The 12,782-nt window shown below is 48.7% G+C and overlaps 1 protein-coding gene across 11 annotated transcripts in view; it reads left to right on the top strand.

The window, feature by feature from the left end:
• MYOCD (myocardin) overlaps window positions 1–12,782 on the top strand; it is a 40,667-nt gene that overhangs the window by 15,608 nt on the left and 12,277 nt on the right. For 6 of the 11 annotated variants that reach the window (XM_068413304.1, XM_068413310.1, XM_068413306.1 and 3 more), the window contains exons 3-5: window positions 1,902–1,957; window positions 6,798–6,873; window positions 9,229–9,390. In XM_068413304.1, coding sequence (XP_068269405.1) covers window positions 1,902–1,957; window positions 6,798–6,873; window positions 9,229–9,390 — 294 coding nt within the window. Of the gene's footprint in view, window positions 1–376; window positions 422–1,901; window positions 1,958–6,797; window positions 6,874–9,194; window positions 9,391–12,782 lie in introns of those variants that run through there. The other 5 variants (XM_068413309.1, XM_068413313.1, XM_068413308.1 and 2 more) reach the window with 5 other exon arrangements.

Here is a 12,782-nt window from a genome sequence, read left to right as displayed (position 1 = left end):
CTGTAGGGCTGAGCATGGATGAACCCTTCCTCTAGACCTGCACAGACGCCTGCCCCAGACGCTACCGAGATCCTGCTCACCTACCCAAAAGGAGGGGAGGCAGCTTGCAGGATCAAGGATTCCTCAAGGCAAGTTTCCCCCTACTGTGACGGGCTGCAGGAATAGCTGTGCTTGAAGTAAAGACCCTCTTGCTGTACATAGCCACCACCTCATCCTCTAATTCAAACTTTAGAGGCAGTAGTCCAAAGATTATCAACACCAAGCACAGCAGCTCTGCCCTCTTGCCTCCAGACCCTCAGCCATTCAAGCTTACATGTCACCCCCTGACAAGTTGTCTGAATAACGAGTGCTAGCGATGTCTTTATTTGTTTTGCAGACTAATACAAGCTGCAGCATCCACATAATTCCTCCAAAAATCTTGGTAAATGACTAAATTCTGCAACATTTTCCTCTTGAATAGCACGACGTTTGGTCAATGCCCACAGCGCACTCCCAACGTCAGTACTTCACAGTGAGCAGGGCTGTAAAAGTCATCTCTCTTGCTAACTTCATTTTCTCGTGTGCACTGTTTTATTTTGCTTTTGATTAAACCGTCACAAGTCCTTGTGGCTGCTCACTGGAGCATGGCACAGTAATGCTAGCTTGTCTGTACGTTTGCTTTCCAAATGTTAGGAGCAGGAATGTGCCCTCTGTGTTTTACTGTGATTCACTGGATGTTAGGGGGATTACCCTGGGTGTTGCCTACCAAAAGCCAATTCAGAGGACCCCCAAACATTTCCCGGCTGCCTCCAGTCTTCTCTTCATCCTTCTCTAGACTGATGGAGGATAACACGACCTGTGTGAAAATAATTTCTGACCTTACGTTATCCCATTCAGAAGATGGAAAGGGAATTCCTGTTGCCAAAGAGTTGTAGCAGACTGTTTTTGTGGGTCAGGACACCTTCCCCTTCCCCGTCCCAATGGGAACAGTTAATTTTGCTTGCTTACACAGCCAGAAAAGAAGTTTTGCAGGATCTGAGAAATACTAACCCCTTTACCTTGCAAATTCTGCTCCAATTGCTACTGCATCAGAGTAAACGAGGAAATGTGCAAGGTCCTCTCTGACTCCAGGACAGACCGTTCCATGGGACGGACGTTCACCGGTCCAAGAGCCAGGGATTATTGGCTTTCCTTCAGGAGCCCCTCTGGGTTAATCCTCCTTGGTGTCAGGAGATGCTGAGAGCATGACCTGCTGCCTGGTACCTGGCTGGGCAGCCGCTCAGGGAGGCCCCGTGTCACACAGAAGCTTCTGGGCAGGGGACAGGACAAATGTCCAGTGAGAGGGAACCTAAAAGAGATGGAGGGGTCATCAGTGATGCAAGAGGGACAAAGGACCACAGCTCTGGGATCTTGCCTTGAAATACCCTTGCTGAAGGCTGCACCCACACAGCCCCAAGAGGCAAGGCAGGTGTCTTTTCAGTTTTCCTGCTGGCCTCAAGCCTCAGTCACATGCCAGTTTTACTTGCAGGTGAGGTCCTCTCTCAGGTTGTTGCTCTTCCCAGATCTGTCTTCTGGGGCTGTGGTGCCTTCCACAACCTGCAGGAAGCACTCCAGGGAAAAGCTGCATCTGCTGTCTGATGTGTCCCATGGAGCACTACGTTTCAAAGCCTGCACCCCCTCCCTGCCCATGTGCCTCCTGCGCTCCCCATGCTCTTCGTCCCCCCTGCTCTCTTGCCATGGACTAGCTGAGAGCACGGGATTTCCCAGAGCTTTCCTGAGTTATTTTTAGCCAGCACAATAAAGAGAATGGCTAGTTTGTGTTGCTATTTTTATAGCACTCATTAAAATGCTGTTGCTGAATATCCTGGTGGCTGCTTGCTTCCGCTCCTGTGCTGACTGCTCCTCTTTCTTTCCTATTGCAGCACTGAAAAGCCCATCCTCATTCCATGAACAGCGAAAAAGTCTGGAGCGAGCCAAGGTAACTCCTGCAGCCATCCCAATGAGGGAACACGTGGGCTCGCTTTGCACGCGTGGCGGGGTTTGAAAGCACCTTCCACCACTGTCCCCTCCTCTGGCATCCTCCATGCAGGCCCTGTGGCCAAGGTTGAGGATCAGGGCCTCTCCTCTGCTTTCAGACATGGTGGGGCCAAGCCAGGGTTCACAATGCTCTGGAGGATGCTTCTCCAAGCAGAGGAGGTTTAAAAGACCAGAGGGGCCATCTGTGCCCTGAGCTATGGGGTATCACAACAGCCCCTGGGTTTTACAAGAGGCTGTGGCCAGGATGTAGTTCAACATGGCATTGGCAGTCCTTCCAGTAAATGTCCCACCAGCTGAAGTGCTGTTTTCCTCTCTGGGCCAGGTCCACAGCCTCCTCACAGAATCACAGAATCATAGACTGGATGGGGTTGGAAGGGGCCTCTGGACATCATCCAGTCCAAGCTCCTGCCAAAGCAGGGTCACCCAGAGCACGTTGCACAGGGTCGTGTCCAGGCGGGTTTGAATATCTCCAGAGGAGACTCCCCACCCTCCCTGGGCAGCCTGTTCCAGTGCTCTGGCACCCTCACAGCAAAGAAGTTTTTCCTTATATTGAGTTGGAACTTCCCATGTTTCAGTTTGTGCCCCCTTGCCCCTGTCCTGTCCTCCTCGCTGTGCTGTCTGCTCTCCACTCCTGCTTGAGTCAGAGGGGTTACAGCAAGGGCCAGCAGCAAACAGGACTGACAGACACTAACTATTTAGCAAGTGTGCAGGAGGAATGCAGATGTCCTTTGTCACCTGGAGTGAGTCCCCAGGGCGCTCACACTTGTCATCAGGCAGGAGCCTGGCTTTTAGCTCGGCAGTGTAGCTTGGCCATTACGACACACACCGTCCAAGGGGCTAAGTGGGCGAGGCTCCCACCAGCCCCATTATCTATCTGCCCTCAGGCTTCCCTAAATATTGCTGAACGCAGAGATAAGATAAGTAGCCATTTCCAGAACACATCAAAACTCTGTGATGGGATCACTTTTTGGGAAATCACAATGGTTTTCCAAGCACCCACCATCCATCCTTGAGCAAGCTGGAGGGACATCCACAGGAAAGGGAACAATCAGTCATGCAGGTTTTGCTTGAACATAAGAGTTTGGTCCATTAATCTGCAAAACGTGCTTGCAGTCACGTGGAAAAGGACCTTTGCAAGGAAGAATGATTGTGAAATATGGAGAAGGGCTCTTCTGAACTTAAACACACTCCAAATCACTTGCCCTGAGTCTCCTGTGGTAATAAACGGCTAGCATAAGAAACATAATATGACTCTGAAAAATTAGTATGCTTACAAAATTTCAAGCAATCCAAAGTATCCTTGAAGCATCATATATTTTACAGTTTAAGTATACATTTGTGTCTCTTTGTCTTTCTCTTCAAAGGCTTTCACTGGCTGGTTGCCTGGGGAAAAGGGAAGGATGGTCTAGTCTATCTCAAACTGCATGCATTTTTAGAGCATGCTAACGAACTCACTAATGAGCGCAGCCCATAACAAACATACACTTATTTGCAAGGATGCCCTGCTTAGAGCTGTGACAAGGAAGGAGCAGCGTCTGTTTCTGGATAATTACTCAATGGCATTTGTTGTTTAGGTGATATTCCTCCAAACTGATGTTCTACAAACAGAAAGCAGATAACAATAACAGCTTTCATGTGTTTTGAAAGCTCTTCTACTTCAGCTGACGCTTAAAAAAACACATCTGAGGTTTTCCTCCACTATTTGCACCCCAGTGGCACAAATGGAGCTTATAAACCACCAAGGTCAAAAGGAACTGAAATCACAGCAGAAAGTCAGGCTAACGCGGTGTGAATGGCTGGGTTCAACATGAAAAGTGCCACATCTGGAGGATAGCTGTTCAAGCTTAGTACAAGTCAGGACCTGATCTGAGGGTTAGCTGGAAATGCATCAGGTGAATTTAATCGCACTCAGGTGCAGACACCAGCTTGTTCTGATCTGGCACAGGAACTGGGGAAACCTACACATGGTCCAAACAAGGGATTGTGTAGGTAAAAATAAGCTAGGGAAAAAATATGGGGGGAAGGGTAAGAAATTGTAAAGACTTCAGTAAATAAAATGTCTATTATTTGTTTAAACATGTCACTGGCTATGTTAGAGGCTGGCATCAGGCCAGTGCAGCAGACTTTGAAGTCAATGTCCTATAATAGATTGCTGGATTGGAGGAGAGAGCAGACTGACTTTCCTGAGGCAGTCTGGCTCGGCAGCCCTTTAGCGCTTACTCCCAGCAGCCCAGGAAGTGTGGCAGGGAGGGACAGCTATCATGCCTCTGCCCCAGAGCAGAACAGCCCCGTCTGGGTCATTCCTGACAGATGTGTGACCACCGACGGACATCCCACCCCCCAGCAACCTGCTCCCGTGCTCTCTAACCTGTGCTATTAGCGAGCGTCCTCTGATTCCCAGCCCAAGCTTTTCTGTTGCAGTTTAAGCCCATTACTTTTTCTCCTACATGCATGCACATGCACAACTGTTTATCTTTTTTTCTTGTAGCACTTTTTAAAAGTGTATTTTGCATCCTGTTTCCCTATAGCCATCTCATCTCTGGACTGACCAACCTCCCCTCCCTTCAGCCTCTCCTCACTGATCCCACCTCTGGCTCAGAGATGATTTCTGTAGCAGTCCTCCAGACCCTTCCCATGGACCCTTTCAGATGTAGGGCACAGAGTGGGGCCTTGCTATTCCTAGAGTCCACCTGATATTCTTCATTGTATCTCCTAGAAAGCTGCCTGCTGGTCTGGGGATGTGGTTCAGCTGCTGATCACTAGATTCTCCGGAGACTTTTATATTTTTTTCTCTATTTATGCAGTAACTAATTTCTGCCTAATGCCACTGTCTAGTGACCACTACAGAAGCATCTCTGGTGGATTAAGTCTTTATCCACTCCAGTGCTTAGTCAGCTGGCTTAGCTCTGGCTAACTGTGACCTGAATGCAGTCCTTTCCAAATGTCCTTCTTTAAATTGTATCAAATGTATTTCAGATCATTTCTTCAATTACTCAAAATCATGTTGCATTGTAATCTGTTAGCCTTGAATGATTTAGAGTTAAGGAGTATGTTTTGTACCATCCAAGGCATTAATGAATATATTAGCTGGTAGTAAAAATTGCTGTGTAACATGATTTGTTATATTCTTCTGTTTAGACTGTGAGCCATTCCTAACTCTTCTGGTGACCCACAGCTATGTTCCTTTTTCATGTTAGTCTTAACCAGACCAAATTTCTCTGGCTTGCATATGAGAAAGCCATGTGAGGTAATGTCAAAACATGCTTAAAGTCAAGCTACATGACATTCATTGTTTATTCCTGTAACAGAAATCTGTCATCTCTCCATAGAAGTAAATCAGGTTGGTGTGATCTGGTTTGTTCTTGATGAATCCATCCTGGCTGTTACTCAACTCCTTGCTATCTTCAAAATCCATTTATATAGACTGATTACTTGGTCCAATAGCTTCCTGACTGGTTCATATTTTCCTGGTTTCTTCTGTCCATCTCTTTTAAAGCAAGAATTTGTGCTCTCCCTTGCCCAGTTTCCAGGAGACCCACAGATAATTGTTATTACTCTAGCCTTGTGTATCTCAAACTGTTTGGGAACATTCTACTCATCTGAGTATTCTCCAACCTGTTCTCCAACCTGATAACTGGAGATTCTTCTCTTTTGTTGCTGAAGGTTCTTGGCTTAGTCGTCTGATTGATAAATAGCCATTTATCTTTTTAGTGAAGATGGTTTAAAAAGCCATTAAATCCTGTAGCCATCTCAGCAGCATCCACAGTTATTTCTCCTGTTTATGGAACATAGACAGCACTTTCCATTGCCTTCTCCTGGCTACAGAAGTGCTTATAAAATTTTTCTCATGATCCTGTACACTTTGTACTGTGGGTTTTCCAGTTTTGCTCCAGCTGTTTGTGTTATTCTTTTATATTTATCCTTAAGAGTTTAACCTCTTTGAACTATGTACATTTTTTGTACTATTTCTTCTTGCATCTCAACTTAGCAAAGAGCTAATAATTTGTCCAAGCCATGCTCTAGCTTTTCTTTGCCAGGGGATAAGCTTGTGTTTGTATTCTTGAGGTCAGCTGCCCTCAACACTGACTTTCTTGGCCCTAATGGAAGGCATTATTGTAACTCTGCGTGCCTTCTGTTCCTAAAGCCATGAGGAAGTTGGCACAAGGCTTCAGGACCATGTTCATCACAAGCTCAGCTGCAGTGATCTGCAAAGATTTTCCCAACCCCACACCGTAACTGGGGTGAGGAAGCACAGAGCATCGGAGCTGCAGGACTGCAGGAAGGCTAAGGCTCGTGGCTGACCTAGGCAGAGAGTCTGGGTATCTTCATGACTTGCTCAGCCTTATATCTCACCCCAGGGTGCCGGGCTTCCCACAGAAGCCATTGCTAACAGTACACTGTGGAGGTGCCTTGGTGCAGCTCCCAAAGGCAACATGGTACCCTAAGCTAGGAGCAGATCTGCCACTCCCAGCGAATAGGTGTCATCCCTCCCATAAGCTCTCATAATACATCAGGTATCAGAAACCCTAGGGAAATTGGCAAGAACACAGCTTAGGAGTGGGGATAGTGAACAGTCAGCAGCTCCATGCACATTGTTCCCTTCTGAAGAACTTCTGCCCAAGAACAAGGCTGTGTCTGAGTGAAAAAAATGCCATTTAGGAGCTCACTCAATCCAGCTCGTAATAAATCCAGAAGAATCATGGGATGGCACAGGGGTAGACACTCTCTGTACCTTATTGCTGCTTTAGGCAGGTAACACTCTCTGCATTTGTGTTCTGCAGACTGAAGATTATCTCAAGCACAAGATCAGAAGCAGGCCTGAGCGATCAGACCTGGTCAATATGCACATTTTACAAGGTAAGAATGCCTGAGCTTCTCCCACATACTCCTTGTGTCTCCTGCCTTGTGACTCACATCTCTCCTGCCCCACTTGGGTTCCCTTCAGGACTGTCATCATGATTAACTTTGCCCCAGATGCTCCTGAGAGACATGGGGACACATGTTGTACGGAATTCAGTCCAGACCGAGTCTCCAGGAGGCAGGACAAACATTTATTCTTTGACAGAAGCAGACCCAAGGCCTTCTAATCTTTGTCCCATCTCTGGCAGGGACCAGTATAAGATGCTTTAGAGAACAGTGGGGTAGAGAACAGCTGTGAGAGAGGACTCTGTTAGACAGAGGTGCCGAGGTCTGATCCTCATGAAAAGCATATCCAGGTGATTTGTTGACCAGGGCACTGAAATCCCTGTAGCAGGTGGTTGCAATACCCTCCCAAAGTTGGACAACTTTTGTTTTTCCCTAATTCTGGATATTTTATGTGACAATTCATGGTGATGCAGTCAGTGACCCAACCACAGCCATATGAAAAGGGTGAGCCCTGCTATCAGTCTGTGAGCCACAGCAGCTCTCCCCTCTCCCATTCTGGTGTCCCCTCCCAGCCAGAGAGCTGGCACGGCTCTGCTGCATCCTATCACAGACAGCAGGACACTGTGGTGTCCCTTGTAATCTCCAGAGATAACGAGCTCCTTAGAGACAGGGAGGATGTGCAGCCTCTCTCCTCGAGCCCTGTCAGTCCCCTGGAAGAAGCAGATCACTCTCTGGCAGCTGTAAATGCTGGCCTCTGCTCTCAGCATGGATGAAATCCGTATTCCTTTTTCCTCTGGCACGCAGGGGGCTGAGCCAGGGGCCCATGCTGGATCAGTGTCGCTGGCTCGCTTTTCCCTTGGGTCTCCACCCCTAAAGTGAGCCAGCACCATTGCCTGTTTAACAGGTGGAAAATGTCTTTCCCTTACGAAATAATATAGAAGCAATAATATATAGGAATATACAGGAAATATGTATTATTATATTTATATATAATAGGAAATAATAGAAGCAATACGGACTGGAGTTGGGGCCTGGGGACTGTAAACCAGATGTGGAGGCAGCTGCAGTTACCAGGCATGGACAACGCCAGCAAGACACAGCTGCAGGAGAGGTGGAGCAGAGACTGTCTGGCTGCGCATTGAGCAAGCTGGCTGTGCTGTCCGACACACACCTCTCAGCTAGAGCCCTGCTCACATGTCTGCCCATTGTGCTCTGCATTTCATAGAGGAGTGTCCTGGCATATCATGGACTCACATGCTCATTTGGTTCATAAAAGGACCTAGAGATGATTGAAATTGGCCAGCTGAGACACCTTCTATCATCTAAATACCTTCCAGGCACACCTTCTGTTACTGTTCACCTCAAAGAACTCCTGTGTGTTCACTGCCCTATATAGTCTGAGGCCAGCAGTGAGCCGAGACCAGCTCTCCTGACCTCCTGCAGAGCATTTTTCCCTGGTATCAAGTACTGTAGCTTGTTTAGCCTACAGCATCTTTTCTAGAACAGTGGTCCAGCCTTTGAAGATAGCACAACCTAGATGCAGCCCTCCTTACTTTAGACCTCCGAGGGTATAGGCATGGTCTAGTTTAGGATCCTGCTCCTTCACTGCTCATGCCTATGCCACCAGAGGAGCCAGATCACCTTTGTTTGGGAAATCACCACTTTCTGTTGTAATTGGCCACTCTTCCGTCACCACTCAATAACTGGGAACTTAGCTGAGTTCAGTAGGGCTGTAGCTTCCAGATCTAGCTCCTTTTGTTATGCTCCTCTCCACTGGCTGGTTTTTCCCCTGAAGGCCTGGAGCACTGTAGTCATGCCACTTCCAAATATCCACTCCCAAAGACTCAGCTTTTGATCTTCCAGTGTAAGGCATTTACTCCAGTTGTCAAACACAAATGGTTCTTTTCTCCAACTGTCCCACAGAAGTAGGGAACACAAGGGCCAATGGTCTCCTGGCAGGTGGGAGCTGGAGTCCACTTTGGCCCTCATGTTAGTCACAGTTTGTTAATGAAGTTTCCATTGCAGATCATTCCTGGGCCTTGGAGAGGATGGTCCAGCTGCAGGCTGCATTTGCAAGCCTAGGCTAGTAAACAGAGGCTTCTACTTGGGAATGGAGAAGCTGGACCTAAGGCTCAGAGGAGGACCCATGTCCCAAACCCCACCAGCCCCATCTAATCCACCATCCTGCCTCCCAGCCTCAGAGCAGCTCCTGCTGTGCACTGGGCCATGCTTAGGTTTTGGCCACAGCCCAGAAAGGCTGTGCTGAAAGGGGAGAACATTGTCGCTGAGCACTGTGCTTGCATCTGCCCCAGGTCCTGGACTCACACCTTCCATTTGGCCTTTTAGACTCAGCTGCAGAGGGGTCCATTCAGTCCACTCAAATGAAGCTGAAAAGAGCCCGACTGGCAGATGATCTCAATGAAAAGATTGCTCTCAGGCCGGGTCCTTTGGAGCTGGTGGAGAAGAATATTATTCCTGTCGACTCAGCTGTGAAAGAGGCCATAAAAGGTAGTGGAAGTGAGCATGCATGTTGTGTTGTGTGCATAGCACGGGGCAGGGGCTGGCAAGGTTACGAGGACGCACTGCAGCAACGGCAGGAAGGGACCAACCTGGAGTGAAGAGCTGCATTTGTTGCTTGTATTTTATCATTTTCACAGTAAGCAGCCCAGTGCAGCACAGCCTGTGCTTTCTTATCCAGGCCTATGAAAAGGGAGCTCTTAGAGCAATGACCACAGAAACATGCACAATTGTTCAGCCATGTCTCCTCAGAAAGAACCTCCCTTCTTAAACCCCTTCCTTCCCCAAGGCTTTGAGTGCATAAATGTTACTGCTGGACACAGGACATTCCTTCCTCCCTCATGTGGGAGAGGTACTGGGTGCACACGTGTGGTTATGAGGCCAGCCTGGATTCTCCCACTTGTGCCCTGCCAAGCTTTTACATCCCAGTAGGTGGAGGTGAAGTGGCCTCAGTTCACACAGGCTCCTTTTTTGGCACTGATGGTATTGGCATGTAAGGCTCAACAGAGTAGGATGGTGCATGGCTGGGAAAGGGAAATCATCCCTGGGGGGCTAGACTGCTGGGGAATACAAGGAGCAGCCTGCACCCCAAAGCAGGGTATGCTCCTACCAACCAGGACCCAGTGCTTAGCTTATGCCTAAGCTTGGTTTTCCTCCATCACCAACCCCCAGCTGGAGGAGGGACGCAGAATCCTCCACAATTATTTCCCCCATGCTGATGCACGCAGGCTGGTGCGGGAGCCGACATAAAGCAAAAAGGTGACAGATTTTGACTCAGGCCCCAGTGCCAGGACAGGAAGGTCCAAAAGAAGAGAAAGGAACAGGAAAGCCAGCAGGGTCCTGCAGTGCCAGGACAGCAGCCTGTATTTTTGAAGCCTGGGGCGATCTCCGCATGTCCAAATTGGCCCTTGGGTCTCAAGTGAGGCACTGAGAGATGCTCTGACCCCTGGGAACTCCTTGTTCTGTTGCTGCTGGTTCCTCAGTTCATGGGATTATTTCCATTGGCATAATCCCATGTTAAGTGCCTGATCTGGGGCTCAGAGCAATCTGGGGACAGTGGCAGGGCTCTGGGACAGGAAGGATCTTTGAATGACAGGAGTGATGCCGAAAATGGGAATTGAAACAGGAAGCACTTTGACTTTCGTTTCATCTCAGAAACCAGCGTAAATGACATGAACCATTCCAGGCTCAGATACTGCTCTGTCCTGCCCTGCAATTGTTCCTGCTCTTGGTTTTCCTGCTGTGAAGTGCACGCAGCATTTGTACAGCGGCTTCTCCAGGCTGGTCTTTGAGCTGCTGCATTTCCAGCATTTCACAGCTGTTGCCTTTGAAGGTGAAATGTTCCAGGACTCTGCCTGAAGAGGAATTTTTAAGGAGAGTTCAAGTAAAATCTCCCCAGCCACTTATCGAAGGACAGAAGAGTGGAAAAAAAAAATTTAAAAAAAATCTCCCCTTTATAAACATTCAAGGCAGTTTAAGTATTACTTTATCCACTGGAGCTGAGGCTTGGAGGCTGGGCAAGTGTGCTTGAAGTTTGAACAGAGTTTGTCTCCAGCTGCCTTGTCAGGATCTTGTGGTAAACAGAGATTTACAGGACAAAATTTTTAAAAACAAAAAGTCTGGCTTAAAATGATTTGCTCAGTTTTAAGTTTCTCCCTTTCGCAATGCCCTTCTATCACACTGATGGGGAAAAAAATGTGTCCTGTAAGCCAGTTCTATCCCATTTAGGGTGAAACGCACAGTACATTAGGGTCAAACATGGAGTTACTTGGTTCTGTTGGGTGCCATGAGAAGGATGTGGTGCACCTGCACCAGGAACACAATCCCAGCCCTCAGGTTTCTGCAGAAGAAAGACCCAGGCTGAAGGATCCTCAAGCTGATTTTCTGAGTCAGAGGTGCCTTATGGTGCTCATGGTTTGGGGTGCAGGGCTGAACACAGAGCAGAGATGAGCACTGGCACTTCTGAACGTTAAGCCTTTTGTTTTTGCAATACCAGAAAGATGACAGGGTTTAAAATCATTCTACTTTAACCTTGGAATCTCAACTGTTTATACAGTGGAAAGTTCAGCTGATGTGTTCTTCTAATCACCTCCGGCAGGGTGAGCAGAAAGTGCCAGACCCCAACTGAAAGCCCTAATGTCCCAGTGACAGAAGGCCGCCAGTGCCCTACATAGCTAAGCAGTGATATAAGAACCTTTTTTTACCAGGTCCTTGTCATCACTTTGTCCAATACGCTTGAGAGGACAATACCCAGTGCATTAGAAACAGCCCCAAGCAAACACCATTCTGCCTGAGATTACAGCAGAGACATGAGATCGCGAAACAATACGGTCAGCCCCAGGCTGGGTGAGAGCAGGACAGATAAGGGCAGCATTCCCTGCCCGGCACAGGCCCCCCGTATCAAGCAGCAGGATGCAGCACATTCCTGTCGTGCTCCGGGCTGCTGCTGTGTCCTGAAGGTCCCTTGGTCTCCTGACTTTGGCACCATTTCTCAATGCATGCTTATTAAATGCCATCTCAGTGGGAATCTTGCAAATCCACAAGTCCCCCTTCCTTGGTGTCATTTTTCCCAAGAGAGGATGCTCACGCTTGTCTGCAGGCATAGGGAGCAGCTCCCACCCAGCCCAGGTGATAGACCATGCAGCGTTGCAGTTCCTCAGGGAAGACACAGTTTGGGTGCTGCCTCTGATTTCCAGGGTCATATGAGGAGCCCCGTGCCCTGGAGTGTGGGGAGGAGAGGCTCTCCACAGGATGCAGTTGCTCTCATATCCCCACTCCATATGGTGGCTGGGCAGCAGCTCGGGGTGAGGAGCCAGGGCTCCCTGCTTCCTCGCCCACCCTGGCACCACGAGCCGGAGCAAGCAGAGATAACACTTATCTCTCAGATAGGGGCAGGGGTCAGAGCGGGAGGGTGTGTGTCAGTGAGAAGGCACACATTGCTAGACCAGCAGCAGGGACAGGTGGAAGCTTGTCCCCAGGCCCTTCCTATTTCCCCATTTGTCACCTCGTTATCGGCGTGCCAAGCTGCCTGACAAATGCCAGACGTAAGCACGAGGAGATTACAAGCGTGGCTGCGCTGCTCCTTCCTCTACCCCCACCTGCAGCCCTCCCGAGGCTCACATGAGACCTTTTCTTTTTCAGCTCTTTATTTATCAGCAACAGCCAGGGGTCAAGAGCTCTTGCCCATCTGACTAGGAGGTAGCGTGCCAGGAGCTTTGCAGGGGGGAGAAGCAATGTCTGGGGCAGTCAGGAGGCAATGGTAGTGATTTGAAGCACGTCATGTGGGTGAAGCCTGTGGACAGAAACAGGATCTGGAAGACTGTTCAGCTGCAGCCGGGTCCACGCGTGTCCGGTCTTGTGCCATGAACAGATGGGCCACCCCT

The sequence above is a fragment of the Nyctibius grandis genome, chromosome 15 (assembly GCF_013368605.1).
Source record: "Nyctibius grandis isolate bNycGra1 chromosome 15, bNycGra1.pri, whole genome shotgun sequence".
Classification (NCBI taxonomy): domain Eukaryota; kingdom Metazoa; phylum Chordata; class Aves; order Nyctibiiformes; family Nyctibiidae; genus Nyctibius; species Nyctibius grandis.
The sequence above is the reverse complement of the archived record's forward strand: the minus strand, read 5'-3'. Positions and strand labels throughout refer to the sequence as shown.